General features: G+C 51.8%; 1 protein-coding gene, 1 long non-coding RNA gene and 1 pseudogene across 6 annotated transcripts in view; 2 read left to right on the top strand and 1 right to left on the bottom strand.

Moving 5' to 3' along the window:
• The first annotated feature begins 11,164 nt into the window (after positions 1 to 11,164).
• On the top strand, positions 11,165 to 12,451 carry LOC101977412 (cyclin-dependent kinase 4 pseudogene; annotated as a pseudogene).
• Positions 12,452 to 14,899: 2,448 nt separating this feature from the next.
• The window catches only part of Slc12a3 (solute carrier family 12 member 3), a 31,984-nt gene continuing 21,489 nt past the window's right edge, over positions 14,900 to 25,394 (bottom strand). For 4 of the 5 annotated variants that reach the window (XM_005318205.5, XM_078032350.1, XM_078032349.1 and 1 more), the window contains 4 exons: positions 22,535 to 22,621; positions 21,765 to 21,900; positions 20,357 to 20,424; positions 14,900 to 15,262 (listed from right to left, as the gene is read on the bottom strand). In XM_005318205.5, the coding sequence (XP_005318262.2) occupies positions 15,121 to 15,262; positions 20,357 to 20,424; positions 21,765 to 21,900; positions 22,535 to 22,621 (433 nt within the window). In that variant the 3' untranslated portion in view covers positions 14,900 to 15,120. Of the gene's footprint in view, positions 15,263 to 17,298; positions 19,660 to 20,356; positions 20,425 to 21,764; positions 21,901 to 22,534; positions 22,622 to 25,394 lie in introns of those variants that run through there. The other variant, XM_078032353.1, reaches the window with a different exon arrangement.
• Positions 20,358 to 24,744, top strand: LOC144370871 (uncharacterized). Its single transcript, XR_013430909.1, has 2 exons — positions 20,358 to 20,729; positions 21,194 to 24,744. It is a non-coding gene; the product is annotated as an uncharacterized LOC144370871 (long non-coding RNA).

Raw genomic sequence — 25,394 nt, 5'->3', positions numbered from 1 at the left:
CAGGCTCTGCGGACGGACCTCTCTGTGGCTGCTGTCCATTGGCTGAGGCAGAGGTTACCGCCCAACGTGGCCCAATCAGCGTCCGAATCCGGGCGGCCGAGGGGCGGGCGGAGCACGTAGGCGCCGGGTGATGCAACCCGCGGCCGTTGCGTCATCCGGAGTCGCGGCTGCGGCCCGGGAGCCGGGGTTCGGTGGCCATGTTTGACTGCGTCGTAGCGCGAGCGGGGACTCGGCCCTGACGAAACGGGACTTCCCAGCTGGGGTGCTTAAGCCCCCCGAGCCGGGGTCACCCAGGCCAGCCCCAGGTTAGCAGCCTCTGCAAATTGTTTCCTCACAAAGCTGCACCCCCGCCCTACTGACCCCAGCGCCGGGCCCGCTTCCTCCCCGCCGCACCCCGCGGCCCCACCGCCGCTCCACCCGGGAAACCTCCCCACTCCGAGCGGCTCGGCTCGGAAGAACCGCTGGGCTGAGTGGGCCCCGTGCGAGCCCGTCCGGAGGCTCCTTAGCCTTAGAAGGGCCTGGAAGGAGCAGACCAGGAGTTCCCGGGCTGAGAGGCGTGAGGCACCTGCGGCCAGTTTCCCCCGCCCCGGCTGAGACTTGCACGCTGCACCCTCAGGTGTGGACAAGCCGGCCACGGCCAAGTCACGCGTACTCGCTAGGGGCGGCCGTTTATAGGCATCAGCCAGTGCTTTGAGTTGGGACAGAGTCCAGGAGGGCAGCATCTGGATTGCTGAACTGTGGCCACCAAGGCCCACAGAGGCATTTCCTCCCTCCCTCTGTAGGAAGGAGACTTGAAAAACAAAAGTGACATTGCCCTGGTCCCATCCTTGCCCTATGATCTTGGCACATGCTATGCCAATGCTGTTTTTCCAGGGGTGTCAGGAGCTTGTCCAAGGCAAGAGACGCCTGCTCTGGTTGGGGGCCCGGCTTAGTCTGCTATGACTGCCATCATGAAGTAGCACAAACCTGGTGGCTTAAGCAACAGAAATAGATTGTCTCACAGTTCTGGAAGCTGCAAGTCTGAGATGGAGGTCTTGGCAGGGTTGGTTCCTTCAGAGAGCTGTAGGGAGAATCTGTACCCAGCCACCTATCTTCTGGTGGTTGGCTGGCAATCCTTGGAGCTCCTTGGATCCTAGTGTATTACTCCTTCCTGTAATGGCAATCTCTCTGTGTGTCTTCACATCATGTTCCCACTACCCATATCTGTCTCTGTGTCCAAAGTCTCTGTGTCCCCTTTTATAAAGATTCCATTCATATGGGATAGGGCCCAACCTAATGCCCTCATCTCCACTACAAAGACTGTTTCCAGATACCATCACATTCGTAGGTACTGGAGCTTAGTACTTCAACATCCATTTGAAAGATTCGACTCATGACTTGAGAGTTTGCTGGCAATTTGCCAGCAATATATTACAGAAAATGAGGTGATTTCTTTCTCAGTTATCTTTATATTAAGAAAGGAAGCTGAGGAATTTGGAGATAAATTATCTCTTTATCAACCTTATCTAATTGTTTTTTGTCTATTGCCGGCAGTTCTGTCCCCTTTCATCAAGGCTGGCTTCAAGGGCAAGGGACCCATGCAGTTGGTCCAGTAGGCCCTGGGCTTGGTTTGATGCCCTGCTATTCTCATCTTAAAATTCTTAATACTTTTTTTTTTTTTAACAGAAGCTCTACGTTTTCATTTTGCACTGAGTTCTGAAAATGGTGTAGCTTTCATACTTCAGGACAGGGAAAAATGACTGATTATGATCTGGCAGTCTTGCTACTGGTTAGAAGCTAGCCAGTGAGGCAAGACAAACAGAGGCTTTTGAGGAGGCAGCTAGGCAGGAGATAAGGGCTTTTTTGCCAAAGCAAGACTGCCAACAGCATGCTTTCCTTTGTCCTGTTGTGACAAGCCTCAGAGGCCCTAAGACAGTTCATCCATTTCTGCTCAGTAGTAGAAATGTCAGGGAGTGAGCTGCTATGGTTTTTTCCTAGGGAAAAGGCTATCCAGTTTGTTTCCCTCTTGATTTATCTCCCAAAGGGATATCTCCTTTTAGAAGACTTTGGTGACTCTTCCTATAACACGTTTGAAAAAATGTTAGATTCAAATCAAAGAATGTGCCAGGAGATACACACAACATGACCCTGATCTCAGTGACCCTACAAATATAATGGGGGCAATAACAAAAATACAGAAATAAAAAGACACTCCAAGTCTCATACATTTCTAAGGGACTTATGATCACACCAAACGAAGAAGAAGAGGTGAAGAAGTTAGAAAACTCATGAAAGAGATGAAATTTGAGCCAGGTGTGTCGGCGCACACTTGTAATCCCAGCCATTTGAAGACTTGAGACAGGAGGATCACAAGTTCAAGACCAACCTGAGCAACTTAGCCAGATCCTGCTTCAAAAAAAAAAAAAAAACTTAAAGGGGCTAACTCAGTGATAGAGCATTCTTAGGTTCAGCCCCAAGTAACACACACATACACAAACATAATACCCAATACACAAACCCAGTCATTGCACTAATAGGAATTGACTCAAGAGAAAGAAAAAACATGTCAATACAAAGACTTCCCCTAGAATGTTCACTGCAGCTTGTTTCATAACAGTACCCAACACTGGGGACAGTCCAAGTGTCTATCAACAGAAAACTAAATAAATTATAATGTTTCCTTACAATGGAAAACACTCAGATACATGTAACAATGTGAATGAACCTGAAAACCATGTTGAACAAAAGAACCAGACAAAATGAGCACAGTCAGCCCTTTGTACACACAGCTTTCAATATACACGGATTCCACCAACTTCAGATGGAAAATATTCAAAAAATGTGCACCTGTACTGAACAGCTACAAACCATTTTTCTTGTCGATACAATATAATGTCTATTTATATAGCATTACATTGTATAAGGTATTATAAGTAATCCAGAGGCTATTTAAGTATATAGAAGTATATGTATAGGTTCTATGCAAATACTATGTCATTTTATAGAAGACCTTGAGCATCGGAAGATTTTGGTGTGGGGAGAGGTCCTAGAACAAATTCCCTGTGGATACCAAGAGACAACTATATGTATTATTTCATTCCATTCATATGACATTCTAGAGCAAGCAAAACTATTTTCAGGTGACAAAAAACAGCGCTTGACTGGGGCTGGGAATGGGATGCAGGGGTGGGCTTGGCTGGGGCATGGGGTGCAGTGCTGAAGCTGGCTTATCCTATTTCATCACTGACTCATTGTGAGCCTGTCTGCCCAACTCTGCTTTTAGGGACATCACCCTGACAGTTCTAGATGACTGTGATAGGAATATCTATACCAAGGAGATAACAGACGCTATCAGTCCGAGCATTTCCCCAGGGAGCCAGTGTTAAATTTTTACCAACATGACACTAGGCTTGAAGGAAATTTCTGGAGGTGAGGAAATGTTCTCTGTCTTGGTTACAGCCGGGTAACACAGGCATCGGCACTTGTCAAAATTGATCCAATTGTACACTTAGGATTTTTGCACTTTACTCCATTTATATGATGCTTCAATCTAAAAATGTAATACAGGAAAACAAGAAAAAAGAAAGAAGGACAGATGGTGTACACCATTTCAAGCTTACCAAACAAGTTCTGATTGACCCAGCTGGGTACTAGTTCAAGGGCTGGGTTTGGGAACCACTGGTCAAGTGTGACAGGGACAGGGTTTATTTTTAGATAGTAGCAGTAATGTTAATGTCAGTGGATCCAAGTCATTACAGAGGGGGAGAGACTTGGGGCCTGGAGGCCTGATGGGTTCATCCAAGAGGAAATGTGGATCAGCATTGGGATGGACTCAAAAAGGAAAAGTTGTATAAATGAGGATAAATGACCTCCCAGGAATAAGGAAGAGGGAAGGGGGCCGGGCTTGTAAATGGAAATCAAGGCTAGAGGGATGCAGAGCTCTCCCCGAAACACACACAGCTTTAAGGACCTCTATGGCTTTATTCACTCAATCCCCGCAGCCGCTTCATGGAGGGCTATCGCGTCTCCACCCTGCATCTGGGCAAGCTGAGGCACCAAGTATTTAAGTAACTCCCACAGGAGCTAGAAACCTTTTTTGAAATTGTTATCAACTAGTACTGAGGTGTAATTTACATAATCTTGAGGGTAGGGTTTAAAAGTTCTGGCAGGTGTGTTCGCCCATGTGACCCATGCCTCTGTCATGATATGGAACGGTCCCATCCCCCTAAAACTTCTCTAGTGCCCCTTCGAGGTCACCTCCCTGGCCTCTGCCACTCCTGGTCTCACTGATCTGCTTCCTGTCATTTCAGCCCATCAGGTATAAATGAAATCACAAAGTACAGATTCTTTTATGGCTCTCCAAGATAGACATCCAAGCAGATCAGAAAAACAAAGGCTGTGAGCAGCAAGAAATCTGAATCTTACACGGGATTTCTGAAAATGTGGAAATGAAAGCACTGGCTGGGAAAATTCTGCTAACTTGCTGGTTTTTGTCCTGTAGCAGTGCTCTCCGTGCTACAGCCTAATTCATGCCCACATTCTGAGAAGGGAAGAGGGCTAAAGGAGCCAAAGGCCTGTCTTACTTTAGTCAGGCCTTGAGGATCTGGAAGGAGCCTTTGCAAAATCAGAGCCGGTTAAGGATCGTTGACCACGCCCATTCTTATTTAAAACAAACTGATGTCTTAGGCCCTTTGAACTTCTGCATCTTGATTTTGGAACTCTTGTTTTTATCTGGTTTCTAGAGATCCCCTAAATAATTTAAATGCCAAGCCATAAACTTTGCCTTTTATGGTCAATTCTGAAGTCCTAGTGTGGTCATGCACAGAGGCCATCTTCTTTAGCCCAGGAAGTGGATCTCCTGCCCTGTACCCAGGAAATCCATCCCACAGCCACTCTCCAGCTCACACTGAGCCAGAGCAGCTTTCTTTCCTTACCAGAAGCAGCCCTGGAGGCGAGTGCTCCCTCTCAGTCGTGGCCAGTGGGAGGGAAATGTTTTAGAATATGAAAGAGGGGGAGTCTGGGACTGAGGTTCTGTGACACCTTTATGTGACACTTCCCTGTTATTCCATAGTTGAGCTACTTGTTTCTTAACAGTGCTTTTTACATAGATTTTTTTTTTCAATCAAAGGAAATTAAAACTGAATTGATTTTTTAAACCTCGGCATGTATCTCAAATAGGAGACCCCAAGGTGTGTGACTGGTCAAGATTGACAATCAGGGCTAAGCCACAGCAGCAGAACAAAGGGACTGATGGTTAATTTTAAAGTGCACTTTTAAACTTGATCTTTGGGCTAGGGATATAGCTCAGTTGGTAGAGTGTTTGCTTTGCATACACAAGACCCTGGGTTCTAATCCCCAGCACCACAAAAAAAAAAAAAAAAGAAAAGAAAAGAAAGGAAACTTAAACTTAGTCCTCACAAGGTTTTAAAATGTACCCAGGGTTTCCCAGTATGTTAAACACAGACCTACCATATGACCCAGCAATTTGATCCAAAAACAGGAGTTTAAAACAAAAATTTGTGTATGAATACTCACTGCAGCATTATGTACAACAGCCCCCAAAGTGGGAACAACCCAAATGGGAACACCCAAAGTGGGAACAACCCAAATGAGGAATGGATAAACAGCATGACCCATCCACAGTGATGCATTGTTAGCCAGCTGTGGACAGGAACGAAGGACTGATACACGCAAAACATGGACAATCCTTGAGAATGCTGTGTGTCAAGTGCAAGAGCCAGGCTTCGAGCCACATCCGTCTATGAAATCTCCACAATAGGCAGATCCACAGACAGACAGCAGATTAGTGGTCACCAGGTATCGGTTTGGGGAATGATTGATTAATGGATCCAGGATTTCCTTGGGGGCAACAAAAATATTTGGAAATTCACAGTGGCAGTGGTGGCACAAACAGTGTGATTGTACTAAATCTGCCAAATTGGACACCTGAAAGTAGTTAAAATGGTGAATTTTATGTTATGTCATTTACCACAATTGAGAAAACAAAGCTGGGCATGGTTGTGCACACCTGTAATCCTAGAGACCTGGGAGGCTGAGGCAAGAGGATCACAAGTTCAAGGCTAGCCTCAGCAATTTAGCAAAGCCCTAAGGAACTTAGTGAGCCTCTGTCTCAAAATTAAAAATAAATAAAAAGAATTGGGGAGGTGGCTCGTAGTATAGTGGCCCTGGGTTCAACATCTAGTACCAAAACCAGAAAAAAAAAAAAAAAATCCCCCAACTACTCAGGCAGTTCTGCTCCATTGAATGTTATGTCCAAGACTTTCCTCCAGTGGAGAGAGGAACCCAAATAAAATAACCACTACCACAACCAAGCACAACAAAAATCTTTAGTGATTCCCCCAAAGAGGGATTAGACTTAGGTGGGCGGATCTACCTGATTATATAATCTCTGGAGGAAAAGCCTGGCTTGGCTCTAGGTTTCTTGTGTATCCAGTCCAGGTTTATGGCTCCTGGGGCTGCTTAGGTTTGACTTCAGAGCAATTAAGAGTCAGGTGGACCCTGCCCTCTGGCCAGCATGGAGGGAAGGGTCATAGATGAACACTGAGGCCTCAGGTAACCTTAGAAGCCCACTTTCTTTTTCCTCCCATAACAGCCTCCTGCCTGTGCAGCCCTCTGCTGAGTGTTGTGTTGTTTTGTTTTGATCCCAAGGATTGAACTCAGGGGTGCTTCACCACTGAGCCACATGTCCCGATCTCCCACTTTTTTTGAGACAGGGTCTTGCTAAGTTGTGAGTGTTCTGATTACAATCCAACATTTTACTAAAGAGGAAATTTTTTTCATTTTGAATTTCATGCATCTTTTCCTGTGCACAGAGCACACTTCTCTGGACCCCCAGGTGGAATTTTGCTTGTGTTAGTTTCTTTCTCCCCACACCCACTCCACTTCCAGCAACAGCACCCACCATGGCTGGGGAGTATCTCCGGGGGGATAGCATGTGCTTAGCCTGCGTGACGCTCTGGGTTCCATCCCCAGCACCATGAAGAAACAAAAACAAAGAAAGCCTCCTTCCCCAGAGTGGTTTCAGACTAGACCTGGCAACTCCACAAAGATGCCAGAGACCACAGATACAGCTGACAGCGATCTTCTTGTGAAGATGGTGGGATTTTTCAGTCTCTCCCACGAATTTAATTCTACTTGCTCAGTCTTCCCATCCTGGACTTCTCCCTCTGTCTTTCCCAGCCCAAGCAAACAGCTCCAGTGGTTCTTGAGGCTCTCTCATCTCTGACAGGTCAGGTCAGCCCTTTCCTGCCCCAGTATCAGTCATTCTGATCGTAGAGATTAACCCTGGGTCTAGCCCTTTGTGAAAGTGATTCACAGCCTCCTCCCCTGTATCTTGCCCCACGACCCCAAACCTCCTTCCTCACAGTAGCCAACCCTGCCTTTCTCCAGGAAAGGACCCTCCAATGTCACCCTTGGGGAGGCTCCAACCCCATCCCCATTCCCCTGCTGGTGCCTCGAGACCCTACAGCTCAGCAGCCTTTTCTGAGCCACAGACCTACTCAGCACCTCTGGTTACTGGCTCCCAAGCCTCCTTTCCACTCTTGCCCCTCTTCAAGATCCAGCATGCAACTCACTCTTGCTCCCACAATGCTCAGCTCCATGACCTTCACCTTGTCTGCTGCTGTGCCCTCGCCCACTGGTAGAATTCACTCATTTGTCCTTCATTCATTCACAGCCAGAACATTTACTGAGTGCCTACCCTGTGCTGGGTGCTGGGGCTTAAAGGTGCCTCTGGTTTGCTCACCAGCAGAGCCGGCCCTCGGCCACCCAGTCAGTCCAGCAGTTAAGCTGTTACAGTGCCCCTGTGCATGCTCTGAGGCCCTCCCGTGGTCTGGGTCCTCCCCTGAGGCTTCCAAGTCTCCCTACCACCCATTAAATAAAAGGCTCATCTTAGTTCCCACCTGTGTAGAGCCCTTAGTCAAATGGCCGACTTCTCAGTGGTTGAGAGTGTTCAAAACCAGTCACCTCCCCCAGAATGCAGGACTCAGGTGCCAGCACACTGGCCACAGTGGTCCTTTATTCCTCTCCATCTCCCTCCTTCCCCAGCCCAGGGAACATCCCAGCCCTTCGATTCTCCTTTATTCTTGCTTGGAGCTCACGGGGCCACTCCCACGTACTTGTGCTATCGTCCTGGAAACCCTTGTGCCATCGTCCTCTCATCCCATCCCTCTTGCTTGGGCGGCACGGTTGTTGGAGAACAGGTCGTCCTCTTTCTCCACATTTGCTCAGGAATCCCCCAGGAGTCCCCAGGCAGGGCATAGGACAGATGTCCTGAGGGCTTTTCAGCCACAGACCCAGGGGGGCCTTCCTGGTGCCTGGCAACGCCTCCCCACATCCTGATGGGCTGTGACTTCCTCTTCCTTCTCTCGGCCTCCTTCCTCTTCTGCGATCTCTTCCTTGCATCTTAAATCTCTCCCTTAACGACCTGTGGGTCCACTCTGGTCCCCATTAACGCATCCCCACTCTGTAGCTGGGACATTCTTATGTTTCTTCTGATTTCCCAGCATCCTTTGCAGCTAGGTGCCTTGTCCTTGACACACAATTTTACCAAATTATTCCCGGCCAGGCTCCCAGTGACACCCAGAGCCCCAGAGCAGTACTTCCTGTGACTTCAGCTGTTTGCCGCTACACATGGCCCTGCTCTGTACAGCTCCAGCCCCCTCTCTGGCACCTTCCTGTTATTTGAATTTTCCTCCTGCCCCTTCTGATCTTTCTAAGACCACTCCAATGGCTGCCTCTCCTTCCTCCTGCCCCTTAACGAGAGCCCCTCCCAAGGTCTAGCTCAGCTTTCTCCATCCTCGGTGCGTCCCCTCTCCATCTCCCCTAAGCCAATGGCTTCAGTATTCCTGACCAAGTGTGACCCTCAAATCACTTAGGGTCACTGCTCTCACAGCGCTTCAGGCTCACAATGGAGTGCCAGGCGCTCTTCCTGAGCTCCAGGACCACAGCTTTGGTCCTGGATGTACCACGCCCAACCCACTTACCCTCTCCCTCCCACATTAAGCCGGCAACCCTGGCCCCCACAGTACGTGGTTTCTTTATTCTTATAACTCCCCAGCCTCAACTTCTGGGGCTCTTATCTCCAAGCATATATCCAGGCAGTTCCCAGTTCTGGAAGATTCTGTCTCTTCTGATTCTCCTCTGTATCTCCCCACCTCTCCATTCCATCTGCCTCTCAGGGGGCTGAGTCTCCTTGTTGGGCCTTTAGAATTCTGCACGGCCTCCTCCTTGGGCTTCCTGCCTTTTCTCTTTCCACCCCCACCCTCCCTGTCCAGCCTGGTTCCCTGAGGCTAGGCTCTGCCCTTCACCTTTAGTGGCTGGAACCCCTGGATTTCCTGGGAGTCCCCGAGCCTAAGAGTCCGGGAGCCTGGGAGCCCCGGCCTTTGCATACGATTCGACTGACTCTCCCTGGCTGAAGAACTGCTGATGTCTGGTCGCCCTCCTGCGGAGGGCTGTCCTTAAGCTGGCCCTGGCTCAAGCCACTCCCGCCACCTGGAATGCTTCTCCCAGTCCACCTCTCATGTCTGTCTTTCTGTTGAATCTTACCAGTCTTTGAAACCCCTTTTATTTTATTTTTATTTTTTAGGTGCCAGGGGTTGAACTCAGGGGCACTTAACCACTGAGCCACATCCCCAGCCTTTTCATTTTTTATTTAGAGATAGGATCTCACTGAGTTGCTTAGTGTTTCTCTAAGTTGCTGAGGCTGGCCTTGAACTTGCAATCCTCCTGCCTCAGCCTCCTGAGCTGCTGGGACTACAGGCGTCACCACTGCACCTGGCTCCTTGAAACCTCTTTTAAATACCATTTTCTAAATAGAGATGTTGCGAAGTCCCCTGACTTGGGGTTGGCTCCTCTCCTGCAACCTGCCAGGGCTCATTTGTGACTCTCTCATGAGTCGCACTTGGGCTCTCTCTCCACTGTCATTTGTCCCTCAGACATTCTGCTCTCCGACCTCCAGCCAGGTGGCTCTTCTCGGCTATTTTTAGACTCGGCATGTCTTCTGGCTGCCTCTCAGGAAGCAGCTACTTGGGTGGTGCTCACTCTTTCAGTCCTAGGACTAAACTCTCCTGAGTGGGGAATTACCAATGCATCGAGGCCGGGCTTTCCTGGGTCACACTTCTGGTGAATGTTCTTGAGGTCAGCAGCAATTTTTTTCCCTCTCTGACAAGCTGAGCTGTACATAGTGACAAATGAAACCTGGCTGCTTTGCATGTTCTTGGGGGCCTCTCAGTCAGGCGGTTCTTCTGGAACATTCCAGCTGGTCTCATTCCTTTTGAAACACCGCCCCCCCCTTCCCTTGGCCTCACTGGAGAGGCCAGGCAGGTGTCTGAAAGGACACTCAGTCTAAACAGGGACTCTCCGTGTGCTCATGAGGCCCACCGTTCTGCCCAGGGAAGTGGGAGGCAGCAAACCCTCTGGTGGGAAATGAGCCACAGTGTAGTCACCTTAAAGCCACAAGAGTCTGGGAGGAAACCGAAGGAGGACACTAAAGCCAAAGCTGAAATGCCAAGGGGAAATGGGAGCTAACGAACTGGGCACGGGGTGCCAGGGGGGTTAAGCTAAGGGGTTGCCAGGGGCTGGGCAGGGCCTGGGCTCTGAGGACCCATCCCTGGGGGTCAGGGTTTCTAGCCGAAGGGAGACTTTGGGGCCCACACTTCTCACCACTAGACTCAATAATGTGAAGCACTTTGTCATCCAAAGGCAAGAGAGAGAATGCAGTGTGGACGGAAATCTCCTATCCCCACTGTTGCCCTATTGGCCAAACTGTTATGGGGACAAAGGAGGCAACGCAGGAAAGACAGCAGGAAACCATTTTATTTGGCTGCAGCCATGTTCAGAGGGCACAGCTTTTGCTGTAATCCCCTGAACCCCGAGTTCAGGGAGTTTCAGAGTTTTATACCCAGCATGTAAGGGGAGGGGCTCAGAAGTTCACAGTCTGCAGAAGTTCACATAAAAGCAGCTTTTTCTTTCACTGTTTTGGGCAAGTTCACCCTTCAAGGACCACACCTGAGCAGGGGAGAGCTTCTTCTCCCCTTTCTTTCCTCCCCCTGCCAGCTGTTACCATGGAGCCCAGTTGGTAACTTATCTTAAAAATGTAGACATCGAGCCTGCGGCCTGTGTCTATGGTCCCACCCCGGACAGAGCTCGAGTGTATGGCGCCAAAGGAACCAGCTCCGGGGTCCCTATAATGGGCCTGCCCTCACAGCTCTTGGCCTGCAGTGAGGGTCTCCCCTTATCTGAGAATGGCTACCTCACGATATGAGCCAGTGGATGAAATTGGTGTCTGTGCCTATGGGACGGTGTATAAAGCCCGTGATCCCCACAGTGGCCACTTTGTGGCCCTCAAGAGTATGAGAATCTCCAATGGAGGAGGAGCTGGAGGGGGCCTTCCCATCAGCACAGTTCATGAGGTGGCCTTATTGAGGCGCCTGGAGGCTTTTGAAATCCCAATGTTGTCCGGCTGATGGATGTCTGTGTCACTTCCTGGACCGACCAGGAAATCAAGGTGACCCTACCGTTTGAGCATGTGGACCAAGACTTAAGGACCTATTTAGACAAGGCACCACCCCCAGTCTTGCCAGCCGAGACCATCAAGGATCTGATGCGCCAGTTTCTAAGAGCCTGGATTTTCTTCATGCCAATTGCATGGTTCATCGGGACCTGAAGCCAGAAAATATTCTGGTGACAAGTGGTGGGACAGTCAAGCTGGCTGACTTTGGCCTGGCCAGAATATACAGCTACCAGATGGCCCTTACACCTGTGGTTGTTACACTCTGGTACTGGGCTCCCGAAGTTCTTCTGCAGTCTACATAGGCAACCCCTGTGGACATGTGGAGCGTTGGCTGTATCTTTGCAGAGATGTTTCGTGGGAAGCCTCTCTTCTGTGGAAACTCTGAAGCTGACTGGTTGGGCAAAATCTTTGACCTGATGGGGCTGCCTCCAGAGGATGACTGGCCCCGAGATGTGTCTCTACCCCGGGGACCCTTTCCTCCAAGAGGACCTCGCCCGGTGCAGTCAGTGGTGCCTGAGATGGAGGAGTCTGGAGCTCAGTTGCTGCTGGAAATGCTGACTTTTAACCCACACAAGCGAATCTCTGCCCTCCGAGCCCTGCAGCACTCTTATCTACATAAGGAAGATGATCCAGAGTGAGCACTGGAGTAACTGCCACAAAGGGAAGAGATGCTGCCATTTTCCCTCTTCTGGACACTTGAGTGGAGAAAACCCCATTGAGAAGCCTTTCTCTCTGAGGCTGTGAAGATTCCTCCAACTTTTTACAGAGAATATTTTGCTGCCTTAATGACATTTTATACCCACCCTTCCTTTTGAGGTTTATCCTTCTCCTGCCCCCCCATTTCTATACACCAAGGGGTCTATCTTTCCTCCCCTTCCCTACCTTGATATTGGGGTCCTTTTTTTATACAGGAAAACAAAACAAGACAAAGAAATAAAATGTACACATCTCTGTGAAGCCCAGCTCAAGGCCAGAGGCCTTGTTTGCACATTTCTACAAAGTACTATACTGGATATGTTTGTGAAAAACTAGTAAGGGGTGTCCAGCACCTGGAGTGCTGGTACCTTCTCGGCCAGTGGCCAAATAAAACAGGGCGACACGAAAATAGAAAGTTTATTTACATTGAACTCTTTTTCAGAGACTCTTTTGCTGATAGTCCTAAAGCCAGTGTGGGTGAAGATTTCTGGAGAAGCCCACTTAAGTCTTTTCTGTGGAGAAAGGGGGTGCCACTTCAAAACCACACCTCGGAGCACCTTGGAGATCCCCCAAGCCAAAGGCCCCTGCAGCAAAGTAGCAGGAAGAGGGGTACTGGGAAGGGCCTGAAGAATGTGTTCCCCTTTCCCCACCCCATGCCAATCCCCTGCTACATCCACGACTGTGGTCAACCCTGCCGGGGCCAAACCACCATCAGACAGGCCAACTAGTCGGCGACACCTGTTCCTGTCCAGTTCTCTCATTCCATAGACTGAGGCCCAGAGAGGTCAAGGGATGTATTTGAGGAAACAGCCTATTTTGGAGAGAGGCAGAAACTCAAATCTAGTTCTCCTGATGGCTATACCAGGGCCTTTCCACCCAACCTCTCCACTTTTCTTTTTGAGGTAAGATCCAAAATGCCTGGAGACTTCCACAAAGGCTGAGGAACACAGGCTCCCAGGAGTCTGCAAATTCATGGAAGAGAAGCAAAGGGAAGATCATGGCCACTGTGAACATTCGTGTGGAAATCCGGCAGCGTGACCTGTAGAGCCAGGAGAGAAGTCCAACTCAGTGTTGAGGAAACAAGAGTTAATTTTTTCAAAACACTCGGCAGAGTTGAAAAACAGTGTGTTCCAAAACAAGTAAGTTCTGTTGACTGAGCAAACATATTCTTATTCCTTTCATTGTTCTGGGCCTCACTGCAAAGACTTAAAAAAAACACACAAACAGAGTTACTCACATTGCTAAAAATCTATAGGTTCCAACATAATGAAAGAGGTTTTTTTTTTTTTTTAATGCTCAAAGCCTAAAGGTTCTCTGCCCTGGACAGGGGACTCCCTGAGGTCTGAACAGAGGGCCCCATTTGCCAGGGAACCCTTTTCCACGAGGCTCCAGAAAGCAGGCTTCCCTGACAGCTTGGCCTTTCCCGGAGCTGGGGCGGGGCCAGGGGCCCACTGCAAGCTCAAAGGCAGGCCGGTCTCCAGGTCCCCAGGGACGTGGACAGAACTCTGTCTAGCTTGGCAAAGCCGTGGCAGTTCAAGGACAGCAGGGGCTCCACAACTTCCAGGGCTCCTGAGCCTTCAAGCTTTGCAGTGGGGGTGGGGGTGGGGGTCTGAGAAGTGCTTGAAGGGCTTTGGGTTCCAACCCCAAGAAGGAGACAGGCTCCAGGACTAAGTAACCTTGGAGTGACCTTGAAGGAGGTAGACTACACTTGAAAACGATCCATCCCTTCGGCCGTCCTGGTGGCACTGGGAGAAGGCACAGCTGTCACACACCGAGCAGATACATCCAGAGCGGTGATGCCCTCTCATTTTTGCCCCACTCCTTCCAGCATTGTGGGTGCCAGCGTTCCAGGGGTTCGTCTGGGCCAACTGGAGTGCCCCTCCCTGAGCCAGGTGTAAGTCCCACCTCCATCCTCCTCTTCTCTCCCATCTCTGCTTAGGGCTAAGCCCATCTGCCCTCCCATCCTTCCCTGGCGGGTCCTCTCACCCACCAGGGACTAGATCTGCCCCTTCCTTTCGGATCCGTTGCCTCTTGGCACCCCCACCCCCTGCTCTCTCCAGGTGTCCCCACCTCTACTCTCCCTCCTTCCCCACACCTGCGGCCAGCACCTCTCAGACTCCTCCACTCTCTCCCGGCCTGGGGGCTCATCTTCCACTCCCGTGTCCGTGTCTGTCCCCCCCCCCCCCGCCCCCGGCAGACCCCACTCCTCGCCTGCAGGCCCAGCAGGGCAGGTGGCAGCCATGTCCTTTCCCCAGCCAGTCAGCCTCCCTGGGCGGGAACAAGCCCAGGGCCCAGAGGAGAGTCCAGCCTGTTTTTCAAATCGTGGGTCAGTACCCATGAGTGGGTCTAAAATTCATGTTAGTGGATCCCAACCAGCATCAAAAAGAGAGAAACAGAACAGAAAAGAATGGAGGCCATCAGCCCTTGCAAGAAGTGTTGTTTCTCCAATCCTTCTGCTTGGGTCGGTTCTGTATGTGGGTTCTAGTCTCAGGGAGGTGGCTGAGGAAATTTGCATGTTGTGTAGGCTCAGAGGGCCCCCCTTGCTCAGAGCTCCCAGGGCCCCTACAGTGGACTCCTGGCTGTCCTGGTGGTCGGAGGCAGGGGGTTACCAAGGAAGGTGAGTGGAGAGGCCAAGAAGCACACCCAGCTCCTTGACTCAATTTGCACACAAATGAAAGACTGAAATCTTAATTAAGGATCATAAAGATCAAAAGACAATTTTTTAAAGAGATAGGATCTTCCAAGGAATTTTCCATACAACTCCAGCTGCTGCTTCTCCAGTCTGTGAAAAGGAGGCTCCGAGGACATGCCCAGGGGAAGTGGGGTCCAGCCTCAGTTTGGAAATCTTCCACCTTCTACAGTCGGATCATCAGATGCTAGGACTTAACACGGGCGCATGGCCAAGCGTGGAGTTACTGGCAGTAGAAGGTGAGCACGTTTTCCTGGTTTCCCCGGATCAGGACGACGGGAGGCCTGAGATCCTGGGACAGGGTCTCCAGCCAGGCCATGTACAGCGAGCTGGGGCACTTCCCCTTCCTTCCTATGGGCAAGGTGCTGCAAGACAGGAAGAGGGCAGGAGGGGAATCACCCAGGGTCTTCCCACCCTGAGAAAGACCTTCCTGCCACCCTCCAGGGCATTACTCAAAACATACCTTCAGCCATGAAGCATTTCTAAACAAAACCATGGCCTGCATGTCCCCTGTGGGGAATGCTCCATAGTCCCCACCAAGCCTCACAATCTCACTTTCTCCCATCCTCAGCCTCACACATACCTCTTTAGCCACAGAGGCTTTCTTTCCTTCCTAAAATTACCCAAGTGTGCTCCTGCCTCAGGGCCTTTGCACATGATCCATCTGGAAGGCAGAGCCCCAGCTGTTCACCGTGCTGGCTCCTTGAACCACTCAGTTCTCTGCTTACGTGCATCTCCTCTGGTCATCCTCCCCAAAGGAGGCCACCCATCCTCTTTATCCTCTCACCCTACTTTATTGTCTTCATAGACTTTTGCAATCTCAAAAGCATCTGTGGAAGTATTGATTTGTTATCTGCCTTGCCCACTGGACTGTGTGTTGGTCTGCAGGCAGGCTGGGTCTGTCCTGTTCCCTGCCCTTTCCCCTGTTCTAGAACACGGTCTGACACAATTAGGCCAGTGTGTGTTTGTTAAGTGAGAGGTCCCACCCCATCTGCCACTCACATCAGGCCAGACTTGCTTTCAGCCACATGCCTGCCTGTGGCCACCCAGTGTGTCCTGTTCATGGGCTGCAGCAGAGTGTCCTTGCCCTGCCCCCACCCTGCTAAGTCCTGGGAGCGGATCCCACCGCTGCCTCTGGAGGCCCTTATCTGTGTTGTGCTGAGCAGATACCCAGATGTCCCCTGGAACGCTGTTCAGTCATGTTTTTGTGGCTATTTCAGGAAGTGACTTTTCTTTCATCTTGAGAATTCCAAAAATGTTTCGGGATGGCCACCACAGCTGGGTGCATGGCTCTGGCAGAGACCCAGCTGGCTACCCTTCCTTAGCCAGGACTGCCCTTGGCAGGTGTCTGTTCTCCCTAAAGTCCATTCACTGGTTGATCATTTCATCAACCTGGACACAGCCTCGAGGGCGGGCCTGGCCTGCAGCACTGACCCCCTGGCTGGGGCAGCAGCAGGCAGGCAATGCGGAGCAGTGTGGGGACCAGAGCTCAGGCTCTGGGCTCAGAGAAGCTGCCAGTCACGGCTTTGGCAAAGTGCTTGACATCCTTGGGGACACAGGTCGGGCCCTCCAGGAGACGCTCACAGGCTGGGGAGCCACACCTGGCACAATGGAAGCAATCCGCACATCAGCAGCTGTTGTCCCCACTTACGATTGACTGGCAGAGCAGGGCCTCAGCCAGGGCCTTGGGATCATTCCAGCCGCTGACTCTGCTCACCGCAACCCCCACGCTCCTCTGAGCAGGCTGAGGGGGCGGCTGGGAGCCCAGAGAGCTGCTGCCTCATACTTAGAATTCCTCATCAAAGCCTCGCTAGGGACGAAGCCACCCTCCTTTAAACAAGCAAGGTCCCGAGGACTGGAGAAGTGGTGGGAACAAGGGCACCCACTAAGCTATTGCCATCCTGCTTTGACTTTCCAGGAAAAAGACCCAGGAGAATGTAAAACCAGGCTCTCCAAAGGGGCTGTCCCGAAATGTCACATTGTTTTCACAAACTTCAAAGCCCATGAGGGAACTGGTCCCTGCAAGGTGAGGGGCAGCGGGTACCCATGACTCCCTCGGTTCCTTTCAAGCTTCAGAACAAGGTTCCTTCCCATAGGGGACTGTCCAACTGTCCAAGGGACAGATGCCTTTACCACTCCCAGCACCAATCAATGACACCCTTTATCCCTCTGCACAGGATGCACCATCTTAAGCTACTAATCTTCAGACACAAAGCCGCTCCAAAACAAAGGGGCTTTGTGTTCCCGATCACATCTCTTGGAGCTAACTAGATGCGGAAGGCTTGCCCTGCAACAGGACCTAGGGACAGGAACCCGGATCTGCACTCCCCACCCATGAGGCCCCTGGCAAGTTGCCTAATTCCCGAGGCGGCTCTTCCTCTCTGAAATGAGACTGCAGAGGTTGATTCAAACACAGTTTTGAAAATTAGTAAGGCCCGGTGCCTTGAGTACCACAGAGGTCCGATTCATAAAGTGCAATGTCCATGAGCACTGTCCCACTTTGAGGAGAAGGCCGTTACAGAAGAAAGAGGTGTCTGACCCCAATAGGAACAGGTTGTTGGGACAGTAAAAGGCTGTTGGGCGGTTGACCAGGCTGCTTTGGCAGCTGTGCAAGTATGGCCAAGCTAAGGTTCAATGCCCAGTTTAAAAAAAAAAAAAAATCCAACAACAACAGAATTTCTGGGGAATGCAGGATCCTGGGCTCCTACAGTTGTCCAGCGGCTCAGAAACCCCGGCCTGCCTCCAGCTTGGAGATCACTAGCACAGATGCAGCTGTCTGTCCTCCCCATGGAGGTGACCCAAGAACCCAGGGCCGCTGTGGGCAACAACTGTGGCTGGGACGTGGGCGAGTGGGTGCAGCTGGCTTCTCCAAGGCGCCAGAACACTTCGCCATTTGTATCAGCTAATTCCGTAAGGATGCTGGGCCGAGGATGGGCTTTCCCTATGCAGCCTTGGGGTAAAGCGGGAGAGGAGAGAAGAGACACCAGCCCAGGTCGCCTGTCATGATGAAATTCCTCATCTTAAAACCCGAGAGAAGGACTCATTCCAATAAACTTGGAATCATGGCATGTTAGCAAGAAAGAGCATCTTGGAAATACTAGCCCCTAAGTCTTCTTTTGATCATTAGGGAAACAGGGCCAGAGAGAAATGGGGTCACTTTACCCACAGTCACACAGTGAGCTAGTGTGCAAACCTGTTGCTCTGAACAGAGGTGGTACCACAAAGCTGTGATTTGCACACCCGTGCACAAGCAGGGGCACACCCACCCGGCTCCCCACCTAAGGAAACGTCTGGAAGCCATTAGACAGGATGAAGCTGCTGTCTTGCCTTCTAATCCCGTCCACACCCTGGGTCATCTGTGCTGGAGAACATTCTCTGCTAGGCTGAAGGCTTGAGATAAACGGGGTCCCTTTCTTTATCACTGTTTCCAGAGGAAGGAAACTCGAGCACTTTCTTTGCAGAATAATCATCTCCCTACACTCCGCAGGATCTATTGTTTGGGGGCAGAATGGGTTTCTTGGGCATGCAACCTGGGTGGTCCCTCGGGGGCCCAAGCTCAGAAGGGTTTCCGCTTGATTTAAGGCTCTGCTGTCATCATTTTGACATGCCTGAATGGCATAGGAAAGTGCTGCGAGGGGGAGTGCCTCTCGCAAGGTTGTGCTGCAAAAGATGCAGGGAGCTCACCCCCAGGCAAAGCACAGGCCGTCCTGAGAGCACCTGGGGCCCAGGGAAGGACTCCTGTGCTCTTATGCTAATCTGCCCCAAACAGCGACTTCCACACGGCATAGGGTGCTAGAATTATTAAGAATTCTCTAGGTCCCACTATACAGGTGCATATGGAGAGACTGGAGGGACAAAGTTAGCAAGTCCTAACAATGGGCTATGGCCTGAATATGGGTGTCCCCCAACTCACCGGTTGAAATCTTTACTCCCAGGGCTCTGGCATTAGATATTAGGTTTTAGGAGGCAGGACTTTTAGGTGAATAGGTCCTGAGAGCCGAGCCTTCATGAGGAGAATCTGTGCTCTGGGAGGCATTGGGAGGCTCCCTGGATCCTTCCACCATCCTGCCTCAGCCTCTGAGTAGTAGGACTGCAGGTGTGCACCACCTGACATATCACTGGTGGGTAGGGCCATCGCCCAGAGTCTTGGACCCTCTACATGAGCACACACTCCAAGCACAGTGTGTGGTGGCCTTCTCTCCAGAGAAAAGCAATCTCCATGACATTTACTACTCACGATATCGTGGCTGCTCTCCAAGGCAGCCCTTACTTTGCAGATTTATGGGAATGTTCAAACACGTGAGTGTTGAAATACCTGCTACGCAGTTGTGTGCCCACACCCTCCATCTACAATGACATTCCTCCTATGATCATTTATGTTCCACCTCTGTCCCCTCCTTCCCAGCACCATGAGACGTTTTTAGGGGAAAAAAAAAAAGCATATTAGCCAGGTGTGGTGATGCACACCTGTAATCCCAGCAATTCAGGAGGCTGAGGCAGGAGGATTGCAAGTTCAAGGCTAGCCTGGGCCACTTAGTGAGACCCTGTCTCAAAATAAAAAAGGGCTGGGGTTGTAGCTCTGTGGTAGAGCACTTGTCTAGCATGTGTGAGGCACTGGGTTCGAACCTCAGCACCACATAAAAATAAATAAACAAGTAAATATGCTGTGTCAAAAATATTTAGCTTTAAATATATATGTATAAATAAAAAATAAAAAGAATGTAGCTCAGTGAGAGAATGTTCCAGGATTCAATTTCCAATACTAGAGGAAAAAAAAAAAAAAGAAAGTCCATGTATCCGGTGTGGGAATGTAAGAGCTTGCTTTGGAAAGGAGGCCCGCAGCCCAGCACGCTGACCAGGGGCCATACATTTTCATTTTATCAGAAGGCCTGCAAATTATGTGGTTGAGCTCAGCTCCCAGGTGTGAACAAACAGGTTCTGCAGGCTTCCTGTCCATCCTGCAGAATTCCCAGGTGGTTGTCCAGCCGCCCCACCCCCACCCCACTCCCCACCCCTGCTCTGGGCTGCCGGCTCAGGGAGCTTGGCTCAGATCAGGCAGAGCCACACTGAGCCTTTGTCACCTTCGGGTTGCTTAGCCCAGGCTGACACCCAGCAGGGACAGCTTGGAACTGGATGTAGGTCCAATAGGGACAGTGGGGGCTGGGGCAGGCTCTGTTTCTGCTGCCCAGACTGGGCACCAAACCAGGAGGGATTGACCAATGGCCAAAGAGGACTAGCTGGGCCCCTTGGGGGCAAGCAGGGCTTGGCAGGAAAAGGCAACAAGGACAGCCGTCAGCAGGGCCTGGGACAGGGGAGGGCCTAGACCTCGGCCAGCTGGCACTCAGGTGAGGCCGGGCCGTGTACACAGGAGCTTGGGGCCCCACCACGCTGTGGCACCCGCCTCCTGAGCCTCTCTCCCGCCATGCCTCCCATTCCTCCCGCCAGTGGGCTGCACTTACATGACCACCAGGGCCGCCTCCCGGGAGTAGTCCAGCAGGATCTCATTCAGTCTCACCTGCCGAAGGGACTGGGGCAAGGGGAAGCCGGGCGGTCACCTCCCGCGTCCTTGGGAGCAGCGGCACCCCTGCCAAGGCCACTGGACGGTGACTGACTCTCCTAAAAGACTAGACTCTCCCGCCCCAGGAGGGAAGGGGACCCTCGTCACAATCAAGCACCAAGTTCGCCTGCTCCCAGAAGCCACTGGGGCTTTTCCTTGCCTGACTTTCTGGCCATGTCCAGCAGGAAAGTGGGAAGAGGGAGCTTGACTGGGCTTAAAACTCAGCCCGGGCACTTCCCAGCAGAGAGCACCTTGGGCTTCCTGAGCCTCACAAGGTATGAAATGTCCTGGGGGTGGGAGACGCGGGGAGGGTCCTGTGAGATAACCGCGCAGAGCACCAGGCAGAGGGCCTGGTTGGTTACAAAGAAACCCTGAATGAAAGACTAGGAAACGCAGAGCAGGGAGGGTCCACTCCCTGCCACAGACCATGGGGGGACTTCCTGTGCACTTTATCCAGAATTTTCCAAAGTGTCAGCTGGCTGCATAAGTCCTGGGGTCAGGGGCTTCTCCAGAGTGTGTGTGTGGTGCTGTCTTTACATTGTTCAGAAGTGATTGACATCAAGATCTGAGAGCAGGTGGACACCCCATTTTAGAGAATAGAAAACTGAGGGGCGGTGACTTAGCCCACATCAGGGATTCTCAACCTCTCGTTATGCGCATTTCCGGTGGACATTTTTTTGTTGTTGTTATGACCCGGACTGTGCATTGTAGGGTGTTGAGAGCAACCCTCATTCCCCAGGTGTGACATCCAAGAATGTTTCAAAATGTCCCAAGGGGACAACATCACCCCCAGTGGAGAGCAGTAGAGCTCAAGGATTGGCGAGCCTGGGCCACTGCAGTCTGTCCCCAGGGCCCTGGGCCTCCAGCTGCTCACCCCACCTTGAAGAAGAGCCCCCACCGTGCACACGCCCTCTCTCAGCCCTACCAGAGTCCTGACTGTCCTGTCTGGGAAGGGGCGGCTGCGGCATTGCCTGCATCTAGGCTGCGGGCACAGGCTGAGGGAGATGAGGCAGCTCTGTCCATCACGGGACAAGTGATACTCCAACCCACACACCTGAGTCACGAATCCTTCCACCAGGTGTGGAGAAATGGGGGAGGAGAGGGAGGACTCCCGCCAGTTCCTGCCCACTGCTGGGGACATTAATGGGCAGAAGGATCAGGCTCTCGAGCCAAGGACAGCACTGGGTTCACAGCTGGTCACCTGTGAGCCCAAGCATGTGTGGCCTGAGGATACCGCAGAGGCTGGGAGTCAAGGGCAGCTGGGCTCAGGAAGCTCGTCCCCACCCAGCAAGGCCTGCCCTCTCTGGCACCTTGATCCTGTTCTTGTTGACCTCCTCATCTGAGATCTTCCACGGGCAGTCCCGCCTCATCTCGGCCACGGTGGCCTCATCCTTGAAGCCATCGTTCAGGCGGAAGGGCGCAATCATGTCCTCAAAGCGCTTGGTGCTGCAGAGAGAACACAGGAGAGGCCCGTGAGATGGCCCCATCTACAGAGAAACCAGGACCATGGAGGGAGCTAGAGGGGAGGTCACGGGGACACAGAGTGGGGCCCAACAATGGCCCCAGGGTGGACTTAGGCTCGGCCACTTAGATCTGGAGTTCCACCAGACTTCTCCAAGCCATCCTCAGTGGTGGGCCCGGACTCTACCCGCCCCTGCACTCAGCAGGCGGTCACTGGCCAGGTCTGTGTCAGGTTCTGAGCCACACAACAGACTCCAGGTCAGACTGTGCCCGCTCCTGGATCCCGTGCTCTGATGCAGTAAGTAAAGAGGCAAATAAATACAAAGTGGGGGATTTATAAATGTATAAACCGAGTCCTGGTATAGAGAAAATCAGGGTCAGGAGAGTCCTTGGGAGGGCTGAGGAGTCTGTCCTGAAGCCAGCTATGCACAGGTGGAGGTGGGGAGCAGTGGCTAGAGCAAACCGAACTGAATGTGCAAAGGTCCTGAGGTGTGGTAGGTGGTCTGCATGAAGTGCAGCCAAAGAGCCCAAGGGACTGGAACAAGGTCACAGCCAACAGCAGGTCTGCAGGGCACACTGCTGGCCTTTCTGCTTGGATCCCCTGACACAGAGAACTCACTGTTCTGCCCGCGGCTTCTGATTGATGTCAGGAAGGACATGAACTTCATGAAATCCCAGTCGGAACTTGCTCAACAGAGAAATGATCCTGGAGGGCAGGGGAGACTTTTTAAGTGTATTCAGTCGTTCGATGACATTTTATTAAGTTTCTGCTGTTGACAGCTGTGAGCCAAACAGACCCCATCCTGCCCCTTGGCATTGCCATTCTAACAGAGGAGGAGGGACAGACAATCAGGGTCACCAATGAAGCAGGTCAGCTCATGACAAGTGACGCAGAAAAGCATGACCAGGATTTCCCAAGCATCTGGTGGCCACCTCTGTCTTAGTGCCTGGCAATCATTAACGCCTGTGTCTACACCTCTGCTGTGACTTTGTGACAATGTCCATTCTGATTCACTGGTCTGGCTGGGGCCAGGGATTCTGCATCTCTAACCAACTCCCAGGGGATCCAACGCTACCAGGCCATCGGGGCCAGGACAGTTGGAAAAGAGGAAATTAAAATTCCAGAGGGAACCAAAGAAATGTTAGAACCGGGCAGAGAAGCAGGAGGGGCCTCTTTGGATTTAACAGGACAGGAGAGGCCACTGTGGTGGGAGCGATCAGGAGGATGACACAGAGTGGGTAGCGATCTGGCTGGACAGTGCGTCGTGGAGATGGTTGAAGGCCAAAGGGGTTTGGGCAGGGGGATGTCCATAATGACATTTATTGTCAGTCCTGGGAATTGAACCCAGAGCCTTGCACTTGCTGGACGAGCGCTCTACCACCGAGACGCATCCCCAGGCCAGAGTCCACACTGGAACAGCCCAAGGGGCCTTCAGAACAGCGCGCTGCCTGGTGCTAGCCTGCCTGCTGAGTCACACTCCCCAGGCAGGGCAGGTCTTGGTAAGGCCACACAGGGTCCCAGTGTGCCCCCCGGGTTAGGGCCTGCTGGACTCACTAGTGGGGAGGAATGGGCAGGGCAGCGATGGCAAAGAGCCAGCTGGGATAGCTTGGAGCTTCTGGAAGACCAGCCTGAATGACCAGCTGGGCCCAGCAGTCAAGCAACGGCTGGTTCTTGAACTTGGGGGAGCAGGATTTGGAAAGCAGAGCTGTGGGCAGGTCCATCTTGGTGTGCGGCAGTGGCCAGGGCCAGCAGGCCTGGGCAGCATCTGGGCAGGTGGCAGCGTAGGCCTGCCCTGGGGTCACAGAGAGAGCAGGTCACGTGGCCCATGAAGGTCACGGTTGGGTGGCAGAGGAGTGAGTGTTCACAACCTCTGTGCGAAGGGCATGCAGTGCCAGGCCTTGGGCTCAGCCAGCTGTACTGACCACCCCCTGCCCAGGCCTGAACCGGAAGCCAAGGCCCTGACGGCGAAGGTGCTTTTCAACACCCCAGGGGCCAGGAGCTACTGTTCCCAAGCAGTGCCTCCTCGGCCTTGCACAGAAGGGACCTTTGAGTGGCAAAGTCCTCAGTGGGATGACAACAAGGAAATGGGGCTTCTGGGGTGAGCAGAGGGGGAGCTCATGGGTGTGGCCCAGGCATGGACCAGGGCAGCGGCCAGGATTCCCCTCTTGTCCTGACCACCGTGTCACAGCCAGGGCTGCTGCAAAGGGCACTGCAGACCCTAGTGCAAGGGTTCCTCCCTCTGCCTATTAAACTGCAGACCCCCACCCCGCGACCTCTGACCTCCCGTGACCTTGCTGTGAAGCAGCAATTGCCCGACCCCACCTGCCCGACTCCTGCCAAGTCCACACCTCCGGCCACCTGCCTCACTGTCCACCTCCTTGTCTGTTTACAAACCCACACGTGTTCCAAATGAGGGCTGTGATTTGAATATGGTTTGTCCCCTGAACTCACGGTGAAGTCCAAACCCCAGCGAAAGGAGGGTGGAAACCTAATCTGGCTGTGCTGTTTGCGGGGAGGAGGTGAACTCTGGGAAGTGATTAGGGCTGGATAAGGTGCCCCAAGATTGAATCCTGATGGCTTTATGTGAAGAGGGAGAGAGACCAGATACACACAGCCACTTTTGCCTTCCTTCCCTGTCTCTTGCCATGTGAAACCCTGAGCCACTTGGGGACTTTGCCAGCAAGAAGGCTATCACCAGATAGAACCCCTGGACCTTGCATCTCCAGAAGCATGAGCCGAAACAAACCTCTTTTTTTCTATAAAGTGGACTGCCTCAGGTATGTCAATATAGTAATGAAAACCAACTAATACACTTAGATACATCAAAAGGAATTTTTATATTACAATTTGAAACACAAAATAGCATGTCTTGGCAGAAAGAGGTGATACTTAAAATCCAAGTAAATAAACCAGAGTCACTAAATTCTGGCCAAGTCTGTGAGCTTAGACCTGCTCTCTTGCTTAGACAGGGAGCTCAGCATGGCTACTGAGGGGAAGGACAAACCAACACTAAACCAAGATCTTCTCCCACCAAATCAGCCACAGAGTTGAAGGGGGATTAAAAATCATTTCTCACGGAAATAATCAGTGGTATAGTGTGGCTCCATCTCCTGGCCACTCAGGTCATCTCTCACCTCCCAGAGCCCATGTCCTACACTCTGGAGACATTGCCCTCAAAGATTCCATCTCCTGTCTCCTTTCTCAGGAGGAAGGGGCCCCTCCCGCCTTCGTTTCACATGGGTTTCTCCTTGAGGAGTTGGGGATTTTGAATCTTAACACCCCTCCCTGTCAGAGCAAAGCCCAGGGTGTGGGTATCTGATTAAAGGGGGACAAGAAGTCACTGCTGAACTTCGCTCCTGGCCAGAACCCCCCTTGCCATCACTGTGGCCTGGAGAGAGCCTGCCCAAGCTCTGGGCAATTCCAAGGCCCACCTGAGGGTGGCGGTGGAGAGCAGGGGACGGGAGGGGCCCCCACTTAC

Source organism: Ictidomys tridecemlineatus, chromosome 15 (genome assembly GCF_052094955.1).
Source record: "Ictidomys tridecemlineatus isolate mIctTri1 chromosome 15, mIctTri1.hap1, whole genome shotgun sequence".
Taxonomy (NCBI): Eukaryota; Metazoa; Chordata; class Mammalia; order Rodentia; family Sciuridae; genus Ictidomys; species Ictidomys tridecemlineatus.
The sequence above is the reverse complement of the archived record's forward strand: the minus strand, read 5'-3'. Positions and strand labels throughout refer to the sequence as shown.